Raw genomic sequence first — 21358 nt, 5'->3', positions numbered from 1 at the left:
ATGGAATCTCGTTTTGATGGTCTTGGGAAAAGCTGCAGTATGAAGCCGGCAATTTTGCAGTTAAAATGTCTCTGGTTGTGGCCTTGGATGGTTGGTGAACGCTCTGTGCGGTCCACACATCAGGCATAATACTTGTCCCTTGATATTTATGTTAAGTTGTTTAGTTTTAGCTCGCAGGGCATTTATGAAAGTGCAGCTTCCAGTTTTAATAATTCCATAGGAGAAAACTGGATTGGAGGAACTTAGAATTTAGGGTCCAATATAGTCTACAGGTAGATGATAAAACTGATCTATAAACGATGTAAATATGACATTCCAAAGCCTTTGTAATGTTACAGGATCTCTGGGGTGTTGTTTTCTGGCTGGAAATCTGTGGCTGGTGGTGCCTTGGCCCAAGTTTTGCCCGTTCCCACTGAGGAAAACGAATCATCTCGTATGTCCACTTTCCAGAATCTCCACTCTTTCCACCCCTTTGCTGATTTAAGTAAGAGTGATGACCTGCTCCCTGCAGACACTGAGGAATAGATCCATGCAAGAATTTAACAGAGAAATGACAGGAAAACTCTTAGTACTGTCTAAGGGATCACTAAGGATTACAATAAAAAGCAACTAGTGAAGGCATTTAAGAGGAAATTTGCCTGCAATAGGGTGGTAATTGAGCATCCAGAATATGGAGAAGTCATTCAGCTACAGGGTGACCAGCGCAAGAACATATGCCAGTTCCTCGTAGAGGTGGGACTGGCGAAGGACCATCAGCTGATGGTTCAAGGGTTTTAACTACTTGTGGCTCACTGAATCTTGTGAGGATTTCCTTGTAATGAGTAGAATTTCCCTTCTTTCCCTTGTTACAAGTTTAAAAACCTCACAGTTTGTCTAATGTAACCATTTGGGGTCTGCTTTTAACTTGGACTGTGTAATTCTTTCATGTAATAAACTGCAAAAACAAAAATAAAAAAATAAAAACATCGCTAAGGGAGGGCCATGATTTTCGAACATGGAGCCAGCTGGAGACCCACAAGGGGGACCATTATTGCCTACTCCCTGGGTGCTCAGAGCCTCACCTCGGGGCTGCCCCAGCTCTGAGGCATCCCATGCCCCTGAACTACTCTCAACATGGTGGGGGGGAGTGGTCAAGAGACAAACGCCCACCCTGGTGTCCTTGTCCTCAGTGGGCCAATGCTGAGGCCCCCACAGGATTGCACCCCAGTTACCTAGAATGGTACCCTCCGTGTTTGTGTAAGCTCACTGGTGTTCCTTCCTTCCCTACCTCGGTTTCCCCATTTCCTGCAATCACCTCCCAGATAAACCACCTGCACCCATGTCCTGGTCCTAGGTCAGCCTTGGGGGAACCACAGTAAGATCAGGATGTCTGGTGTTTCTGTGCTGGATCCTTGTGGGGTAAGGGATGTCAGGATTGTTTCTTCCAATGCACACACCCCCACTCCAGGCTTCCCAGCTCCTGGCACCCTGGAACTACTCCTGTTCCATTGCCGAGCGTGATGTGCGTCTATAATTTCAGCTACTCAGGAGGGTGAGGCGGGAGGATCGAGACCACCCTAGGAGTTCAAGACCAGCCTGGGCAACACACAATTCTCTTTCTGATCGAAATAACCAGATGGTTCTATGATGCAGAACAGATGTGGGTGTGAGCCAGGGGCACAGACAGGCTGTCTGCACAAGACAGAATGAGCTGTCCATGAAGCCACCGCATTTGAAGAATGCTCTGCAAGTCATCAACTGGAATGTGTTTATTACCTAACAAGACAGAAGAGAACCAGGGCCTGACTTGGCAGTGGCCCCAGCCCGCATGGGCTCAGGTAGGCTCAGGCCGGCCCCAGGAGTGGCAGAGCCCAGACAAGAGGGAGAAAGAGTAGCGGCCAGGAGGGGCCTGGCTGGGACATGCCACTTTGGGCCATCAGCTTCTGGATCCACTCAAAGTGGTGGCTGATATTGGTGTAGACACCGGGCCGATTGGGCCGACCACAGCCCACTCCCCAGCTCACGACTCCAATCTGATACCACAGTCCATTCTTGTTACAGGCCAAGGGTCCACCTGAGTCACCCTGAGGAGCAGCGGGGCTGAGGTCAGCCTGGGGCGGAGTGAGTGGGGCAGGGGAAAGGCTGAGAGTGGGAAGGGCTATGGGGCTGGGGAGACTGGGTGCACATCCTCCTCCTCCCCCTGGCAGCAGCCAAGCCTCCGTTTCAGCATCTGCAGAATGGGGCAACAGTCTCCACCTCCCGGGGTTGGCATGAGGGTCAAATAAGGCACGGGACACAGGATGATTTCCTGGGCTGGGAGTGGTGGCAGGGACACTCACAAAGCAGGCATCCTTCCTGCCTTGGGCACTGCCAGCACAAACCATGTCTCCGAAGATGTCTCTGCGGAAACTATACTTGAGGAAGAGGTGGTTGCACATAGAGTTGTTTATGATGGCCACCTGAACTTCCTGGAGGGTGTAGGGAGACGGCAGTGCTGTGGGGACGATAGGGGGAAGGAGAGAGACAACAACCTGAGGCCCTTCTAGGGAGGGATGGCATAGGCTGCGCGGGTGGGGGTCCTGGGGTTCATCTCCATTACCCCCAGCTCCAGCCCAGACCCCAGCACAGCAGAGACCCTCAGCAGCATCACAGAAGGCCCCGGGGAGGGACAGGCTGTCAGAGCTCCCCCAGCCTCACTTTCCCTGTCTGCAGGATGGCAACAATGGCCCTGCCTGCGCCCATGGAGAGATTCCTTAGCCAAAAGGAGCCGAGGGAGGGGTGACAGCAGCTGAGATGGTGTTAAGATGAGCATCCAAAGCCCGACCTGGGGGAGGGGCAGCCTGGCTGCAGCCCTGGCCTCAGTAGCAGCTGGGCGCTTTCCAGGCCTGGGCACAAGTTTGTTGCAGCGCTCTTAGGGTCCCCCCCAGCACCCCTGGGAGGCAGCAGTCATCAGGACCCACTCCCAGATAAGGAGAATCAGGGGGATACCGCCCCGCTGACCCCCGGCAAGGCACTGGGGAAGTCTCAGAGCCTGACAGGAACCCACACCTGTCCAATTCCTGCCTCAGAGCGCCAGCCAGCACCTCGTCCTGCCGAGGATGACAAAAGACAATGAGACCCAACCTGCAGGCAGTGGTTCCAGTCAGCGGGGCCTCTCCTAAGCCCTCGGGACTAACAACCTGGGAACTAGCCTGGGATGTGGAACCATCATTACCCTATTCACAGGGCTGGAAACGGAGGCTCCGTGAGATGAACAGCTTTGCCCGAGGCCTCCCAGCCAGCGCAGGGCACAGCAAAGGTGCACACCAGGCAGGGGGTTCCAGAAGTGCCTGCCCCCTGCCTCCCCTGCACTGTGAGTTGAGGCTCAGCCTGGGGTTGGTGTGACCTGTCCACCCTGGGCTGGGAAGAGAGGGTGGCAGAGGCAGCCTGGCCGTGCCCCTGGCTCACATCCACTCATCTTTGCAGCAGGGGTCCTTCTCAGGGAAGGGAAAGGATCCCTCCTCTAGAGGGAGGTGGCTCCAGTGCTGAGTTCCCCACTCCCGCTTCCAACTGCCAGGGTGTGACTTGGGGACATCCCTTACCCTTTCTAAGGCAAGGGGCCCTGACTTCTCCATTTCCTAGTTCTTGGCAATTTCCATAACCCTCTCAGTTTCCTCATCTGTAAGATTGGTATAAAAACGTTACCAACTTCATTCCTAGGTGAGCTCCAGCAGAAGGAGAGGCCACGCCTGGCTCACTGCTGGGCCCCCATGCCTAGAACAGTGCCAGGCACACAGTGTGTGCTCAAGGAACCACGTTTGTTATTGTTACTACTGTTGTGGGATGATGCAGGGACGGGCCAGACGTCGGAGCAGTGGGAGGGGGATTCCTGATACAGGGAACACGCCCAGTCTGGGGCTGCCGGCCCCGGGGCTCCTCCGGATGCTGGGCCCACTTCTTTCAGGGCATGTGTGTTGGGGGACAGGCAGGTGCCAGGGCAGGCCCACCAGAGGACCCCCAGAGAGGTTTCCATGGGAGCTGTGGTTGAGCGTGGCTTGGAAGTTTCTGGGGAGAGGAATGGGCTCAGTGCTGCAGGAGAATCGGCCAGAGCTAGGGTGGGTGCGGGAGGCTTGGAGAGGCAGCCCGGGAGCCTGATGCCTGGGGCATTGGTGAGCACCGCGGGAGGTGGAAAGATGCCGGAATAAATCCAAGTCTGAGGTTTATGTCGCCAAGCCCTCCAGAACCCCTCCACCACTGCACCACCCGCAGGCCTGCGCCAAGCTGGCCTCCCTCTCACACTCTCCTTCTGGCCCCCACAGCCCCTGGAAGGGAGGGAACTGGGTGTTGGTCCCTGCCCTGGCAGGTGAGGAGAGACTGTGAGCAAGAGGGGCGTAGCCTGCACCCTCAGACCAAGCAGGGGGCTATTGTGCCTATGTAGGGGAACAGGTGAACAAAGACAGTTCCTCCCTGACGCACCTGTCCCCAGCCTCACCCTCATCCTCTTTGATGTACCCCCAGCCGGTCACCCAGCAGTCTGTCCGGTTCTCAAACTCAAATGTGGAGGCCTGGAGACAGATGGGCTGGATGTGGTTAGTGTAGGTGACAGGTGCAGACAGCTTCACCAAGGCAATGTCATAGGGTGAATTCCCCAGGTAGTGAGGGCTCAGATAGATATTCGACACGAAGTAACGGGTGTAGTAAGCCTGCAGGCTCCAGAAGGATGGCATGGGAGTCAGCTGGCCAAACTGGACCGTCCACCCGGAGGGATCACTAAGGTCACTAGAGCTGATAGAAGAGAATAGAGCAGTCAGGGGCCCTGGGACGGAGGGCTGGCTACCTGAGCACAACTGGGGTCCGGTCCAGGAGGGGAGACTGTGGTGTTGCTACTACTTGCTAACACCCAGGGTCCCCTGTAGAAATGAAAGAGCTCAGAGTGACCACAACCAAAGTTCTAGGACCTGCTCCTGCAGCAGGAGGGTGGGGTCTTGTCACCTCCCAGAGCTGTCCGAAGGACCCTTGCATTCAGCCAAGGCCTCCAGGGGCACCCCCATGCAGCCCAAGGAGGAATGGGCAGATGCACCACGACAGCGTGGGCTTGGCAGGATGGAGTCCACACAGCGGCCCGGGCGTGCTGGCCTTGGCTCAGTGCCGCGTACTGTACTGCACCGTCCACCAGGAGGGAGGATGAGGGTAGGATGGACGGTGGTGAACTTTGGGTTGAAAGAATAAGGGAGAGAATACCCAAAAGTGCGTGGAAATGTTCTGGAAGAACATTGTGGAAGAACCTGAACAGGGTTCCCTCCAGGAGACCCAAAGGGAACTGGAGTGGGTGTAACCGGCTGCAGCACAGCCTGGGGCTCAGGAGAACACCAGGCCGCATCCACACACAACATTCACGCCCAAGTCTGGCATCAGACCATAGGTAAAGTTCGGTGGCACTCCCCCCAGCCCTGCTCCTGCCCGTCACCGCACCCCTCCGTTGGCACCCCCACTCACCTTTCAAAGCAGTGCGCCGCCGTGAGCGCCCAGCGGTGGCTGAGCAGGCTCGCTCCGCACACGTGGGAATCCCACAGGCGCAGGCTCCCCTGCCATGGCCAACGCCCGAGTTCAGCGTCCTCTCCACCCACGATGCGCGACGTGATGACCCGTTGGCCGCATGGTCCTCGGATGGTCAGAGGAACTGCTGAGCCGCGGGAGGCAGCCCCCTAAGACCGACCTCTCCCTTTCTCCCCTTCAACCCAATCCGGGAAACCACGTTTTTGCCCACCGAGGGTCCCCTCGCGTGTGTGCAGCAGGAAGTAGGTGACACTGGAGACCCTCCCACGTGCTCTGCAGGGCCCGCCCATCCCCCTCCAGCGCCCACTAGTTACTTTCCACACCAACAGAGCTCTCGATCCCCGGGGCGGGGCCGAGAGAGCAGTAGAGGTCCCCCCTACCCCCCCACCGCCTCCCCGTCCTCCTCGGCCCAATGGCCCTGGCAGGAATCGCGCGTCCCGGGCGCCCTACCTGACAACAGCTCCGCCTCATCTGACTCTGCAGGAGACAAGAAGTGAGCTCCCCGGGGCCTCCACCTCCCGTCCTCCCCACCGCCCCCGCCCCCACCCCGTCCCGCCAGCAGCGCGCGGAGCTCACCCGGCTTCCTGAGTCCCTCTAGCGCCAGCAGCAGCGCCAGCAGCAGCGCCCCGCGCGCGCCCATGGCCTCCTCTCCCGCGGCCTGGCGACCCCTCTGCCTCCTCTCGCGCCGGGCCCGGGGCGCCCCCTGGGGGCGGGGCGGGGTGGGAGCTCTGCCCTCTACTCCCAGCTTCACCCTCCTTGGCCCAAGTGCTGTTTGGGGACTCTCAGGCCTGGCAGCGCCCTGGCTTTCAGCTCCTAGGGCGGGTCTTCAACCACACTCCTTGATGTGGCCCAGACCCGGTGGACCGCACAGTCCCTTTCTTGTCTGCAGCCCAGGGGTCCTGGCTGCCCACTTGGTGCCCCCTGCCTTCCACCCACGACCTCCTCCAGCATCAAGGGCCTGGCCCTGAGCCAGGAGTCCCCTTAAAGCCTGGGGACCCCCTGAAGGCCGGGTGGGGCCTAGCAGCATGGCTGGTCCTTCATGGGACTTCCTTGGGAAAACAGTGGTCCTGGGCCTGTTCCACCCAGAATGGGGATCCTGCCAAGTCTCTGCCCAGGCTGTCCCCACTGCGGGCTCCCGCTGGGCTCTCTTCACTTCTCTGGAACAAATTTTTTTTTTTTTTTTTTGAGACGGAGTTTCGCTCTTGTCGCCCAGGCTGGAGTGCATTGGCATGATCCCAGCTCATTAAAACCTCCACCTCCCGGGTTCAAGCGATTCTCCTGCCTCAGCCTCCCAAGTAGCTGGGGTTACAGGCGTGCGCCAGCACACCTGGCTCATTTTTGTATTTTTAGTAGAGACGGGGTTTCGCCATGTTAACCAGGCTGGTCTCCAACTCCTGACCTCAGGTGATCCGCCCGCCTCAGCCTCTCAAAGTGCTGGGATTACAGGCATGAGCCACTGCGCCCAGCTGCAATTCCACTTCTGAGTATACACCCAAAAGAACTGAAAGGAAGGTCTTCAAGAGATATTTGTTTTTGGTTTTTGGGGGGGTTTAGTTTTGTTTGTTTTTGAGACGGAGTCTTGCTCTGTCACTCAGGCTGGAGTGCAGTGGTGCGATCTTGGCTCACTGCAACCTCCGCCTCCTGGGTTCAAGTGATTCTCCTGTCTCAGCCTCCAGAGTAGCTGGGATTAGAGGCACCTGCCACCATGCTTAGCTAATTTTTGTATTTTTAGTAAAGATGGGGTTACACCAGCCAGGCTGGTCTTGAACTTCTGACCTCAGGTGATGTGCCCTCTGCGGCCTGCCAAAGTGCCAGGGTGAAGGTGTGAGCCACTGCGCCCGGCCTTCAAGAGATATTTGTATACTCATGTTCATAGCAGGATTTTTCACGGTAGCTGACACGAAAGCAACCCAAGAATCCATTGACCACTGAATGGATCAGTGAAAATGGGAATGTACAACCAGAACCCGGGAATCCCGCCTCCCTCAACTTGAAACTTGGGAATGGTGTATTCTATTTTCAACACTTGCACTAGTGGAAGGTTAATTACATGAAAGATTAGGCAAAATGTGTGGTTAGGCGTTCTGGTTTTCCAATAAAAGTATTACGTTTCTTTGGGGAAAGTACAGATAAAACGCTTAGCACAGAGTGTGGTACCAACGGGAACTCAGTGAGGGCGCGGCGGGCGTGTGGGAGCTTCGGGTTTCAGGAGCACAAGGCTGCGGTGCCTTCCCTCAGGGCCTCCTTCCCCAGCAGCAGCTGCTCAAGGACAAGTCACATGCACAGCCTGGCCTTGGCCTGCTGGGGTTGGGGCAAAGGTCCCTGGGCTTCTGATCCTGCCCCTCCCCCAGCCAGCAGGACCTTCCCTCTGGTTACTGAGTCCCAGGGAGCCGCCGAGGCCCTGGGAGGAAACAGCTCCTGACTTTGCTCAGTCTCAGTCAGGACAGTCCTACCCGGAGATCTGAGCCAGGGACTCAGGTTCTTGCCTCCAGTGAGGCTGGGGGCTTCCTGCAGAGACCCAGCCTGGCCCCGGGGCTGCAGGGAGGCCCTGGCTGCTGCATGGGCTGCAGATGGAGACCCTCTTGTCTGCTATGCCTCAGGCTGCAGAGCCACAGAGGGGTCTTCCCAAGCCCCACACCTGGAGGGCAGGGAGGCAGGGGCTTGTGGCCCTAACCCGACTCCTGACACACAAGGGCCAGCCGGCCCGGGGCCACCTCTGCAGGCAGAAGGCCTCATTGTTTCCTTCTCCTGGCAGAATGAGGACTGGGGCGTGCCCCGGGCAGGAAATAAATGCTCAGTAAATCCCTCTCTTGGGAGCCCTGATCCCAAGGGACAAAGGGCCTGTGTTAAGTCTCCCTGGGCACGGGCTGAGGGCCAGCACTTGGGCCAGGGCAGATGGAGGGTGGGGGGTGGGGGTGCCTCCCAGCAGGTGGGCTTCTTCCCCAGGTCAGGCATGCAGGTGAAGAGGAGTGTCCTCGTGTGTGCATGTCCCCCAAGTGCAGGAGAGGCTGGGTGGGCGTGTGTCTGGGTGCATGTGTGTGCATGCATCTTCAAGTGCACGTGTTTGAATGAGCATGTGTGATCCCCATGTTCACGCCATCTGAAGATCCCCTCCAGTTTGCATTTGGGTGAGTCCTGGCACCCCTCTGGCCAGGCTGCTAACTATCCCTTCCACCAAGTCCCCTCAACCTCAGCTGGTGCTTCTGGAGTCCTGGCCCAGACGACTCTCCTTCTGGGCGCCAAACCTGTCAGCCTGGAGTTAGAAAGAAGACCCCTGAACTGTCAGCAAAACATAGAAAGGCAGGTCGGGTGCTGTGGCTCACGCCTGTAATCCCAGCACTTTGGGAGGCCAAGGCGGGTGGATCACAAGTTCAGGAGTTCGAGACCAGCCTGGCCAACATGGTGAAATCCTGTCTCTACTAAAAGTACAAAAAATAGCTGGGCATGGTGGTGGGCACCTGTAATCTCAGCTACCCTGGAGGCTGAGGCAGGAGAATCATTTGAACCTGGGAGGCAGAGGTTGCAGTGAGCCAAGATCGCACCATTGCACTCCAGCCTGGGTGACAGGGCGAGAGTCTGTCTGAAAAACAAAACAAAACAAAACAAAACATGGAAAGGTGCCCTTAGGCTGGGCTAGCGCGAGAACACAGCCCGCTTTGTGCCACCTCCAAGCTCCTGCCTCTGAGAGCTGTGCTGGCCAAGGGCTTGGCCTCTTCCACCTCCACCTCCCTGAAGGAGGCTCCTCCTCAGACGGACTCCGCTGCCCACACCCCGTGCCTGGCCCTTGCTGCCCCGAAAGTCAGAGGAGTGCTGGACGGATGCTGCAGAGGGGTGGGAGCAGAGGGGTGGGAGCTGGGTGGGTGGTACAGAGGGGTGGGAGCTGGGTGGGTGGTGCAGAGGGGTGGGAGCTGGGCGGCTGGTGCAGTAGGGTGGGAGCAGAGGTACAGTGGGGGCCTCACCTTGGCATATCACTCAGTGGGAGCCCAGCTCTGACCAGCCCCTCCAGGGAGACGGTGCAGGCGTCACAACCAGAGCCAGGTGCCAAAACTAAAGTGAGGCTCTGCTCCCGCCCTATCAGTCTCTGGCAACTTCTGTTTTGCTTTCTGTCTCTACGCTTTTGGCTCCTCTAAGTACTTCATATGTGTGAAATCATACAGTGTTCGTTTTTTGTGACTAGCTTATTTCACTGAGCACAGTGTCTTCATGGCTCATCCATATCGCAGTATGTGTCACAATTTCCTTCCTTTTTTTTTTCTTTATTTTATTTTTTTTTTGAGACAGGGTCTCCCTCTATTGCCCAGGCTGGAGTGCAGTGCTGAGATCTTGGCTCTCTGTAGCCTCAGCATCCCAGGCTCAATGTAATCCTCTTACCTCATCCTCCCAAGTAGTTGGGACCACAGGTGCGAGCCACCACACCCAGCTACGTTTTTATTTTTATTTCATTTTTTAATCTAATTTTATTTTATTTTATTTTATTTTATTTTTGAGACTAAGTCTCACACTGTTGCCCAGGCTGGAGTGCAATGGCATGATTTCAGCTCACTGCAACCTCCACCTCCCGGGTTCAAGTGATTCTCCTGCCTCAGCCTCCCAAGTAGCTTGGATTACAGGCACCTGCCACCATGCCTTTTTTTTTTTTTTTTTTTTTTTTGTATTTTTAGTAGAGACAGAGTTTCACCAGGTTGGCCAGGATGGTCTCGATCTCTTGACCTCATGATCTGCCCGCCTTGGCCTCCCAAAGTGCTGGGATTACAGGTGTGAGCCACCACGCCTGGCCAGCAATTAACTTTTAATGAAAATAACTGAGGAAGAGCACCAGAGTGCTTTAGAGGAGTAACAGAAACCTGGTGAGCGGAGAAACTCAGGATGGCCGCATGAAGAACAGAAGGAAACACTGGGCCTGCACCCGAGTCCCCTACCAGGATCAGCTGGGAATGAGGCAAGGAGGTAAGCAAGGGGATCCCAGGAGCCCCACCAGCACCTTGGACACCTACAGCCCTCACCACTGGTGTCCCTTGTCCTCACAGGCACTAAGCCCAGGCAAGGGGGCTGCCTGAGGCCGCACAGCTGAGCTCCCTGCAGAGGAGCCCACAGTGAGCCCATTTCCTGTGGTCATGTGGCTACCGCCCTGCGCCAGCGTTGAATTGGAACTACGGCCAGAGCATATCTTGCCCTGGGATTGAGTAGCCACAGTTGCCCTTTATCCCTGAGACTAAGCCACCACTGAACCACCTCAGCCTGGTGGCTTCACACCCCTAAACTGAGCTGGGAGCAGCGGTCACACCCTTGCTCCTGGGGCCAAGCAGAGGTTGAGGTGCTCCACTTAACCTTCCCCCTTGTCCGCTCAGGCCAGAGCCGAAGCCACAACCTGCCTCCCGGGAAAACAGCACCCTGGCTGCTCAGAGCCGAAGTTGGAGAAGCGTGCTGCATTCCAGGAAACGGTGCCAGGGCTACCCAGAATAGTCACATTCCCCAGGCCTAAGCTAAAGCAGCCCACTTCCCCCAAGAGATCATTGCCCTGGCTGAGCTGAGCAGCTGTGAATCCAGGGGCTGACCTGATGGAGTAGCTCGCATCCCAGGGAAACATTGGCCCGGCAGTGGCTGAGCTGACACCCCTGCTGTGGGCCAGCTCCAGTATCTTGCCTCCCTGGACCCGGATTAGCCTCCTAGAGATGGAGCTGCAGAGATAGCCCTCTCCCTGGAAAGTGGAGTCTCTCTGCGCTGCTCCCTGCCTTCCCCTGGAATGTGCTGTTTCCTGCCACCTCCCTCCCCAACAGGACCGAAATGACAGCTGTGCTCTGCCACTCTGCCACTGTATCTGGCCTCATGAAGTCTGGGAAACTGCCAAGCCCTACCTTCTCGGGGTTTAGAGTCACTACTGCATGGAGCCTCAGCCCTTGAACCCTGAGTTACGCTGAGCTCCTGAACCCTTAGTTATGCTGAGCCCCTGAACCCTGAGTTACGCTGAGCCCCTGAACTCTGAGTTATGCTGAGCCCCTGAACCCTGAGTTACGCTGAGCCCCTGAACCCTGAGTTACGCTGAAGCCCCTGAACCCTGAGTTATGCTGAGCCCCTGAACCCTGAGTTACGCTAAGCCCCTGAACCCTGAGTTACGCTGAAGCCCCTGAACCCTGAGTTAAGCTGAGGACCTGAACTCTGAGTTGCACTGAGCCCTATTGGCTCAGGTCCCGGAGTGGCAGCCATACCCTGATCCCCAGGTTTAAACCTGAAGAGCACCACATCTTCCCTAGAATTGGGCCATTGCTCTGCCCCCCACGGTAGAATCACAGCTACAACCCAGCCCCCTGGGCCTGACCTGCTAGGGAGTGTGTCAGAAGTACAGATCCTGGCTCTGTGGGCAATGCGCATTCAACCCTGCCACAGAGAGTAAACCTGCACCCAATGACCCAGGCCTTGCCTCAATTTGTACGCCAGGCTCTGAGCCTAGGACCCCAGCCCCACAACTACTCCAAGCACCTGCAAATGAAAGCCAGTGCCACTGCATCGTCTTGTGGGCCATATCCAACTTGACACTAAAAGGTCCCCTTTGGCCGCATGTCCCCATTGTGGGGAAAATAAGAATAAGAGGATCCCAAAAGCCCTTGACATCAAGGACATTAACAACCACTGCCACAAATCTCTACAGCCTAGGCCTCGAGGCACCCACAGTTATTGCTGATGCTCAACACAGCTGAAGAGCTGCATGGAGACCATATCACTGCACCAATCTGGAAACACAGCCACCACACCCTTTCCAACCAGCACACTAAGACCCAACTGCAGGTAAAAGTCTATCTCTATGAAAGTCACTCTAGAAACTTAGGAAAAGGCAATTGTTCCACCAGATGTACAGACATCGGTGCAAGGACACAAGCAACATGAAGCAGCAAGAAAATTTGGCACCAAAGGAACATAACTGTCTAGTAACAGACCCCAATGGAAAAGGAAATCAGTGAACTGTCAGAAATAAATTCAAAATAATGATATTAAGAAAACTAAATGAGGCTGGGTGCGGTGGCTCACGCCTGTAATCCCAGCACTTTGGGAAGCCAAGGTGAGAGGATCACGAGGTCAGGAGTTCGAGACCAGTCTGGCCAACATAGTGAAACCCCATCTCTACTAAAAAAAAAAAATACAAAAAAATTAGCTGGGTTTTGTGGTGTGCACCTGTAATCCCAGCTACTTGGGAGGCTGAGGCAGGAGAATCGCGTGAACCCTGGAGGTGGAGGTTGCAGTGAGCCGAGATCATGCCACTGCACTCCAGCCCAGGCAACAGTGTGAGACTCCGTCTCAAAAAAAAAAAAAAAAAAAAAGCCGGGCACAGTGGCTCATGCTTGTAATCCCAGCACTTTGGGAGGCCGAGGCGGGTGGATCACGAGGTCAGGAGATCAAGACCACAGTGACACTCGGTCTCTACTAAAAATACAAAAAAATTAGCTGGGCGTGGTGGCGGGCGCCTGTAGTCCCAGCTACTCGGAGAGGCTGAGGCAGGAGAATGGCGTGAACCCGGGAGGCAGAGCTTGTAGCGAGCCGAGATCGCTCCACTGCACTCCAGCCTGGGCGACAGAGCAACACTCCGTCTCAAAAAAAAAAAAAAAAAAAAAAAGTCTGTCTCGACTTTACTTGTTCAACTCCACTGGAATGTCCCTAGACCTATAGGAAAACAGCCTTTTGTATGGTAAGAGTGACGCCATCTTGAAGTGAAAACCCCATGATGACCATGTTTCGCTCCAGCATACCAAGCTGTTCCTGTCACACAGATAACTCATAAAGATGCCTCTCTAATCTCCCCAGTGGTCAAGATTTTGCTGCAATGTCTGAGGCATGACCAATCGCACTTGTTTTACCAAAAAAAAAAAAAAAATCTTGTGATATAAAGAAACTTTCTTCAGGGTGTGGAGATCCACCATCTCGTGGACAACCAAGACATCGCTTCAGTTTGTAAGTTCCTATTAAATGTTTATTTCTTAGACACTGGATTTGTCAGCCTCTTTCTTTGGCCTGTTGGCTCCCTTGGCCTTTGAGAATAGGTCTGCATAGACCTGCTCACCTGCAGAACACTCTCAAACTTAGAAAGGGCTGCTGGACTCACCTCCTGTCCCTCAGAACCAGCTACATACACTCCAGTTCTACCTTGGAATCTGCCCACCCTTTTCCAGTCTCAATATTCTTCTATGTGGACAGGCCAGGTCTCCTCAGCAGGAAGACCCTCCCCTGACCCCAACGCATGCATGGGGTAGGAGGATAGCACGTCCACTGTATCATGACACTCCCTCTACAATTTGGCAGGACTGGCAATTCCACCTGCTAATAGGTCAGCCCCCCACTGGTGAGTGATGTGGTCCTGAAGGGTGGCAGGACATCGTAGGCAGGGACCACCTGTGACTGCCCACCCTCCATGGTTTGAGAATCAGAGCCCCTCTGCAGCCTTCCTCCCTAGGCTAACGGTGAGCAGGGAGAGTCTGATTCAAGTGGTTGCATTTTCAAAGGAGCAGGGGCTGTGGGGTGGGGATGGGATCAGGGGCTGTCTAGGCCAGAGCTTCTTGCACCTTCTTGTGCTCACAGCATTTTTGGATCTTGGCAAAATGCAGATCGCTTTCCCAGTTCAGGGAGCCTGCAGCATTTACCTTGTTGGACTGGTTCCTTGGCCAGTCTGATGCTGGGGTCAGGAACCTCAAGGCTGGGGGAAGACATACCCCCCTCCCCCATGCCAGCCACCTTATGGTGCTGCTACAGCAGCTGCCTGGGTGCCCACAGCCTCACCTAGGGGCTGCTACAGCTCTGTGGCATCATACCATGCCCCAAGGACCTCCCTCAACTTGTGGGGTCAGGGGGCAAGAGAGAAACACTCACCCCTGGTGTCCTTGTCCTCAGTGGGCCAATGCTGAAGCCCCCACAGGATTGTGGCTCAATTTCTCCCAGTTTGAGCAAATTCATTGGCATTTGTGCCTTTCCTGCCTTGGTTTCTCCACTTTCTCATCTTTGCTTCCTGGGATCACCTTCCAGATAAACTACCTGCACCCATGTCCTGGTTTTAGGTCAACCAATGCAGTGACCAAAATAAGATCAGGAACATCTGGCATTTGTGTGATTGGGAACCCTAGGATGGGAGCACTGGGAGCATTCCTTCTGTGGCATCCTCAATCCATGTCTTTCCACCCCTCTGACACACTGAAGTACTACTGCTCTTCCATCAGTTATCTTTCCGATTGAAATAACCAAAGGGTCCTGCTGTTTGCAACAAAAACCTGGATAACAATTTAGGAGTTCAGGCGGGGTCTGGGCCTGGACTGGACATGAGTGAAGAGCAGGGAATTGTCCACGAAGCCCCTTAGGTCCACAGAAAGCTCTGCAAGGCATCAGCTTGAACATGCACACATATTTATTAGCAAATGAGACAAAAGGGGTGGAATCTGATCCAGCAGGCAGTCCCAACCCTGTCCCTGAAGTGCCCACAGCCCAGAGGAGGTGAGCCAATACTGTGGTCCCCACTACAGCCTCAGTTTCTGGTGCACTCAGAATGGCTGCAGGAGTCAGGGAGCCCATAGCAGGGCAAGGAGCAGCAACAGCTGGGAGGGGTTTGGCCTGGGTGTACTGTGTGACATCACCCTCTGGACCCACTGGAAGTACACACTGATGTTGGTGTAGACACCAGGCCGATTGGGTTGACCGCAGTCCATTCCCCAGCTCACGATTCCAACCTGATACCACAGTCCATCCTTGTCACAGACCAAGGGTCCACCTGAGTCACCCTGGGGAGCAGCATGGGTGAGCCCAGCCTGGGACAGAGTGGGTGGGGCAGCAGAGAGGCCATGAGGGCAGGAGGGGCTGTGGGGCTAGGCAGACTGAAGGCAAACCTTACTCCTTCCCATGGAATCAAGTCTCAGCTTCTACCCTTTCGAAGTGGGGCAACAGCCTCCAGGGGTTGGTGGGTTAATCAGTGTAGGCAGAATTTATGAAAAATAAGAAGCAAATTTTGTAGGCTCAGTAACTAAGACTGCACTGGTTTCTTCCTAAGAAATCCAAGCAATGGGTTGGGAGTGGTTGGGGGAGAAATGGTAGTTGCTCTCAGGTCTGGAGCTGGAGAGGATGGGATTACCTGGTGGGGTAGAGGCACTCACTTTGCAGGTGTCTACACTGCCATCCTCAGCACCAGCACAAAACATGGAATCCTGGATCATACTAAGGCTAGAGGGCTGTTCAAACAGGTAATTACACCTGGTGTTGTTTAAGATGGTGACCTGTGCTTCCTGGAGGTTGTAAGGAGGTGGCAGAGGTGCTGGAAATAGGACAGAGAAAGACAGCACCCTTCACCTCTCCTCTGCCATCTGGAGCAGGGAGAGGAGAAAGGGCATGTGTTATAGTGGTGGGGGGAGGGTCCCTGACACACCCACAATACCCAGCATTGCTCTTGACTCCCCAGCACCCAGTGCATCACAAGCAATCAACAATATCACAGAATAACCCAATGGATGGGCCAGGCTGTTGCCGTGCTTCCTGAAACTCTCAGAATGGAGATGATAGCCCATCTGAGTCTGTGGAGACCAAAGCACGGCAGGAAGAAGGGCTACAGTAGATGAGAATGTTTATGATTAACGCATAACAGCTGTGGGATCCAGGTCAAAACTTGCCATATTTGATGAAAGACGTGAACCCACAGACTCAAGAAGCTGAGCAAATTCCACACAGGATAAACACAAAGAGATTTACACCAAGACACATTATAATAAAACTAACAAAAGATAAAGAGAGAATCTTATGAACAGGAAGAGAGAAGTGATTCATCAAGGACAAGGGATCCTCAGCAAGATTAACAGAAACAGTCAACCAAGAATTTTATATCAGGAAAAAAATGAAGAAGAAATTAAGACATTCTCAGATAACCAAAAGCTGAGAAGATTTGTCATTAGCCGACCTACCCTACAAGAAGTGGATAAAGGAATCCTTCCAGTTAAAATGAAAGAACACTAGAGTAACTCAAAGTTGTACAAACAAACGAAGAGCCCTGGTTAAGACAACTACACAGGTAAATACAGAAGTCAGTATTATTGTAGTTTTGGTGTGTAACTCCTCTTTTTCTTATGTAATTTAAATGATAAATACATAAAACAATAATTATAAATCTAGGTTAAAGGTCACACAATCAGTAAAGATGTAAATTGTGACAATAACAACATAAAGCGGAGGAATGGAGCCACATAGGAACAGAGATTTTTTGAATACTGTTGAAGCTAAGTTGCTATAAATTCAAAGTAGGTTGATATAAGGTTTAGATGTTAATTGTAATCCCTAGAGCAACCACTAACAAAGCAAAATAAACACAGAGAAGCAAATGAGAAGGGAATCAATATGGTACTCTAAAACAATCAGTTGAACAAAAATGAGGAAATAAGAAACAAAAGAAATATAAAACATCCTCATGGAAAAAAGATATGATGAGATCTAAAAACCAAATAACAAAATGGCAGAAGTAATTCTTTGCAGATCAGTAATTAATTACTCTTACTGCAAAGGGTTTGAATGCTGCAAATAAAAAGCAGAGACTGATAAAATGGCTTTTAAAAAAATCACTGGATCCAGATAGGTGCTCCTTATAAGAGATTCACTTTAGATCCAGTGAAACACACAGACTGAAAGTGAAAGGTTGGGAAAAAGTTCCATAAAAATAGTAACCAAAAGAGAGCTGAGGTTGCTATACTATATCAGACAAAATAGAGTTTAATGCAAACTTGTTATAAGAGTCCAAGAACAACATTACATATTGATAAAACAATCAAATCATCAAGAAAATATACCAATCATAAACATCTTCATACCTAACAACAGATCCTCAAAACATATAAAGCAAAACTGACAGAATTGGTGGGAGAAACAGACAGTTCTATAATAATAGTTGGAGATGTTAATAGCTCACTATTAATAATTGATAAAATGGCTGGGCGTGGTGGCTCACACCTGTAATTCCAGCACTTTGGGAGGCCGAGGTGGGTAGTTCACCTGAGGTCAGGAGTTCGAGACCAGCCCAGCCAACAAAGTGAAACCCTGTATTGATACATCCCACAAAATGAACCTTGGGGACATTATGTTATATGAAAGAATCTAGACACCCAAAAATCATACGTTGTATGTTCCACGTGTATGGAATAGAAAAAAAGCTCATAGAAAAAGAATATAAAGAGGCCGGGCGCGGTGGCTCATGCTTGTAATCCCAGCACTTTGGGAGGCCGAGGCGGGCGGATCACGAGGTCAGGAGATCGAGACCACGGTGAAACCCCATCTCTACTAAAAATACAAAAAATTAGCCGGGCGTGGTGGCGGGCACCTGTAGTCCCAGCTATTCAGAGAGGCTGAGGCAGGAGAATGGCGTGAACCCGGGAGGCAGAACTTGCAGTGAGCCAAGACTGCACCACTGCATTCCAGCCTGGGGGACAGAGCAAGACTCCGTCTCAAAAAAAAAAAAAAAAAAAAAAGAAAAGAAAAAGAATATAAAGAAAGAAAATATTTTCATATAGCTATACAATGTGTTTGTGTCTTAAGGTAGCTGCTATTACAAAACAGTAAAAAAGTTAAAATGGTAATAATTTTTATAAAGTAAAAAGTTTACAGTAAGCTAAGTTCCACTTGCTATTAAAGAAAGAAAAGGTTTTTGGGTAAATTTAGTGTAGCCTCAGTATACAGTGTTTATAAAGTCTATAGTATGTACAGTCATGCCCTAGACCTTCACACTCACTCACCATTCATTCACTTATGAACGGCCACTTCTAGTCCAGCCAGCTCCACTAATGGTAAGTGCCTAGCGCACAGGTATACTGTTTTTCATCTTTTTTTTTTTTTGAGATGGAGTCTCACTCTGTCACCCAGGCTGGAATGCAGTGGCGCCATCTCGGCTCACTGAAACCTCTGCCCCTCACGGGTTCAAGCGATTCTCCTGCCTCACCCTCCCAAGGAGCTGAGATTACAGGCACCCGCCTCCACACCAGGCTAATTTTTGTATTTTTAGTAGAGTCGGGGTTTCACCATATTAGTCAGGCTGGTCTCAAACTCCTGACCTCAGGTGATTCACCTGCCTCGGCCTTCCAAAGTGCTGAGATTACAGGCTCATGCGCCCGGCCTGGTTTTTATCTTTTATGCCATATCTTTACTGTGCCTTTTCTCTGTTTCGATATGTTGAAGTACGTAAGTACTTACCAGTGTGTTACAACTGCTCTGGTATTCAGTGCAGTAACAAGCTGCATAGGTTTGTAGCCCAGGAGCAATGGGCTAGACCACACAGTCTGGGTGTGTAGCAGCCTCTGCCATCTGGGTTTGTGTAACTACACTCTACGATGTTGACACAATGATGAAACTGCCTCATGATGCATATCTCAGAACATATCCCGGTCATTAAGTGACACATGACTGTAGGCTAAAAATCACTGAATTGTGTACTTCAACACTGAACACTTGAAAATTTCATGGTTTGTGAGTTGCCTCAATTTTTAAAAATCATTGCCTGAGGCTTCTGTCGCCAGGTCCTCCCGAACTGCCCCTCACTCCTTCAGGCCCAGGCCAAGCTGGCCTCCCTCTCACACTGTCCTGCAGGCCCCACAGTCCCTGGAAGGGGGAAGAACTGGGTGTTTGGTCCCTGCCCTGGCAGGTGGCAGTGAGAGCAGAAAAGCAAGTGAGGAGAGAATGAGAGCAGGAGGGGCGCAGTTTGCACCCCCCAGACCAAAGAGGGGGCCGCTGTGCTTGTGTAGTGGGAACAGGGATAGAGGGTAATGCCCACCCCGCACCCCCATCACCCCACCCGGTCTATCCCCAGCCTCACTGCCACTGGGGCTGATTAACCCCCAGCCGGTCACCCAGCAGTCCGGCCGGTGCACGAACGTGAAGGTGGAAGACTCGACGCAAATGGGCTGGATGTACGCATTGTAGGCGACAGAGGAGGCCAGTCTCAGCAGGGCAATGTCATTGTGTAGAACCCCAAGAGCGTCAGGGTTCACAATGATGTCCTGCACTTTGCAACGATTGCTGTATGCCCGCAGGTTCCAAGGAGCTGGCCTGGAAGTCAGCTCGCCCAACTGGACCGTCCACTCGGAGGGGTAGTAGTGCCTAGCAGAAAAGGAGAGAGGGCGGGGAGCCCTGGAATAGGGGGCTGGCCGCCTGAGCACGCTGGAGGCCCAGTCCCTGAGGCCAAGCTGCGGGGTGGCTACTATTTGCTCATCCTGGAGGCCATTAGCAAGTCTGCGGCTCCGACCGCCCCCCAGACTCACTTTTGGAAGCAGTGTGCAGCCGAGAGCACCCAGCGGCGGCTGAGCAGGCTCCCTCCACATCGGTGGCGTCTCCTCAGGCGCAGGCTGGCCTGCCATGGCCAGCGCCCGCGCGCGGACTCCACTCCGCCCGCCACCAGCGAGTGAATTTCCCGGTGGCCGCAGGCCTCTGGGATGGACAGACCGACGCGGCTGAGCTGCCGGGTGGGGTGGGCAGGCCCGCCCCGCCCGGCCTGGCCCCGGGGTGCGCGCAGAGAGGGGCTCCCCGGGGAACCGCGCGCCAAGAAGGTGACGCTAGGGATCCTCCCACGTGGTGGGCAGTGGACGGTCCCACCCCCAGGGCCCATTAGTTACTTGAGAGCATCACGTTCTCGGGACCGGGAACAGAGAGCAGTAGATGGGCCCCTGTGCGACCCGGCCCAGCCGCCCTGACAGGCATCGCGCATCCTGGGCGCCCTACCTGACAACAGCTCCGCCTCCTGCGACTCTGCAGGAGACAAGAAGTGAGCCCCCCGCGGCCTCCACCTCCCGTCCTCCCCGCTGCCCCCGGTCCCGCCAGCAGCGCCCTGAGCTCACCCGGCTTCCCGAGTCCAGCCCGCGCCAGCAGCAGGGCCAGCAGCAGCGCCCCGCGCGCGCCCATGGCTTCCTCTCCCGCGGCCTGGCGCCCCCTCTGCCTCCTCTCGCGCCGGGCCCGGGGCGCCCCCTGGGGGCAGGGCGGGGTGGGAGCTCCAGCTTAATCCTCCCAAACCGGGCCCAAGGGCTGTTTGGGGGCCTCTCAGGCCTGGTAGTGCCCTGGCTTTCAGCTCCTAAGGGCGGGTCTTCAACCACATTCCTTGATGTGGCCCAGACCCGGTGGACCCCACAGTCCTTTCCTTGTCTGCAGCCCGGGGGTCCTGGCTGCCCGCTTGGTGCCCCCTGCCTTCCACCCACGACCTCCTCCAGCACCAAGGGCCTGGCCCTGAGCCAGGAGTCCCCTTAAAGCAGGCAGGCAAGGCCTTCCTGAGGGCCAGGTGGGGCCTGGAAGCGTGGAACCTGCTGCTGGCAGTGCCTGTCCTGTACAGGCCCACAGACTGCAGCCCAGGGGCTCTCAGCCCCACTCCCTGCCTGCTGCCCTGCCAGGCCCACACAGCTACCTGGAGCCCACCGCGGGGTCTCCTGCCTTGTGGGAGATGTTTCAGGGAACCAAGGTAACAAAGCAGGCCCTACAGTACTAGACGTGAATGGGCCACTGAGTCCAGGTACACAAGACCTCCTGCAGGGCTCCTGGTACTCAGAAAAACCATCACACTATGGTTAGGGTTTAGAGTCTACAGACAGAAAGGACTTAGGTTAAAATCAGCAAAGAAAAAGGCACACAGGGCAGAGTGCCGGAGAGACCAGGAGGAAGGCTGCAGTGAGCACTCCAGGGGAGGCCTATGCACACCCCTCATTCCCCGAGCATGGAAGTGTGACAACCAGGGACACTGGCCTGAGCCTCAGCAGCAGGGTTTTACTAGAGGTTGGTGGTGCCTGGAGCAGCTGCATGGCTGACGCTAGTCAGTCAGCCTCCAGCCCCTCCAGAGGTCCCCTGATACCACATGGCTTGAGGCCCCACC

The 21358-nt window shown here is 54.1% G+C and overlaps 2 protein-coding genes and 1 pseudogene across 8 annotated transcripts; 1 reads left to right on the top strand and 2 right to left on the bottom strand.

Annotated features, from left to right (window-relative positions):
* Positions 1 to 435: 435 nt before the first annotated feature.
* Positions 436 to 794, top strand: LOC129461512 (eukaryotic translation initiation factor 1-like; annotated as a pseudogene).
* Positions 795 to 1733: 939 nt separating this feature from the next.
* On the bottom strand, positions 1734 to 7683 carry PRSS21 (serine protease 21). Of its 6 annotated transcripts, none has more exons than XM_055240554.2 (6): positions 6091 to 7683; positions 5965 to 5991; positions 5455 to 5641; positions 4451 to 4743; positions 2319 to 2473; positions 1734 to 2063 (listed from the first exon to the last, which is right to left on the bottom strand). In XM_055240554.2, exons 1-6 carry the CDS (start codon positions 6152 to 6154, stop codon positions 1824 to 1826), a joined length of 966 nt encoding a protein of 321 aa, XP_055096529.1. In that variant the 5' UTR covers positions 6155 to 7683; the 3' UTR covers positions 1734 to 1823. The 6 variants fall into 6 exon arrangements, with proteins under 6 accessions (XP_055096529.1, XP_055096530.1, XP_055096531.1 ...); XM_055240555.2 differs by having other exon boundaries at positions 5455 to 5638; XM_055240556.2 differs by having other exon boundaries at positions 5455 to 5620.
* A 7195-nt stretch (positions 7684 to 14878) lies between these two features.
* On the bottom strand, positions 14879 to 20434 carry PRSS41 (serine protease 41). 2 transcript variants are annotated; one of them, XM_055240552.2, is made up of 6 exons: positions 20340 to 20434; positions 20224 to 20250; positions 19767 to 19932; positions 19322 to 19605; positions 15636 to 15793; positions 14879 to 15266 (listed from the first exon to the last, which is right to left on the bottom strand). In XM_055240552.2, the coding sequence occupies exons 1-6, from the start codon at positions 20401 to 20403 to the stop codon at positions 15048 to 15050; spliced, it is 918 nt and encodes a 305-aa protein (XP_055096527.1). In that variant the 5' UTR covers positions 20404 to 20434; the 3' UTR covers positions 14879 to 15047. The 2 variants fall into 2 exon arrangements, with proteins under 2 accessions (XP_055096527.1, XP_055096526.1); XM_055240551.2 differs by having other exon boundaries at positions 20250 to 20433.
* Between the last annotated feature and the right edge of the window lie 924 nt (positions 20435 to 21358).

This window comes from Symphalangus syndactylus, chromosome 14 (genome assembly GCF_028878055.3).
Source record: "Symphalangus syndactylus isolate Jambi chromosome 14, NHGRI_mSymSyn1-v2.1_pri, whole genome shotgun sequence".
Taxonomy (NCBI): domain Eukaryota; kingdom Metazoa; phylum Chordata; class Mammalia; order Primates; family Hylobatidae; genus Symphalangus; species Symphalangus syndactylus.
The sequence above is the reverse complement of the archived record's forward strand: the minus strand, read 5'-3'. Positions and strand labels throughout refer to the sequence as shown.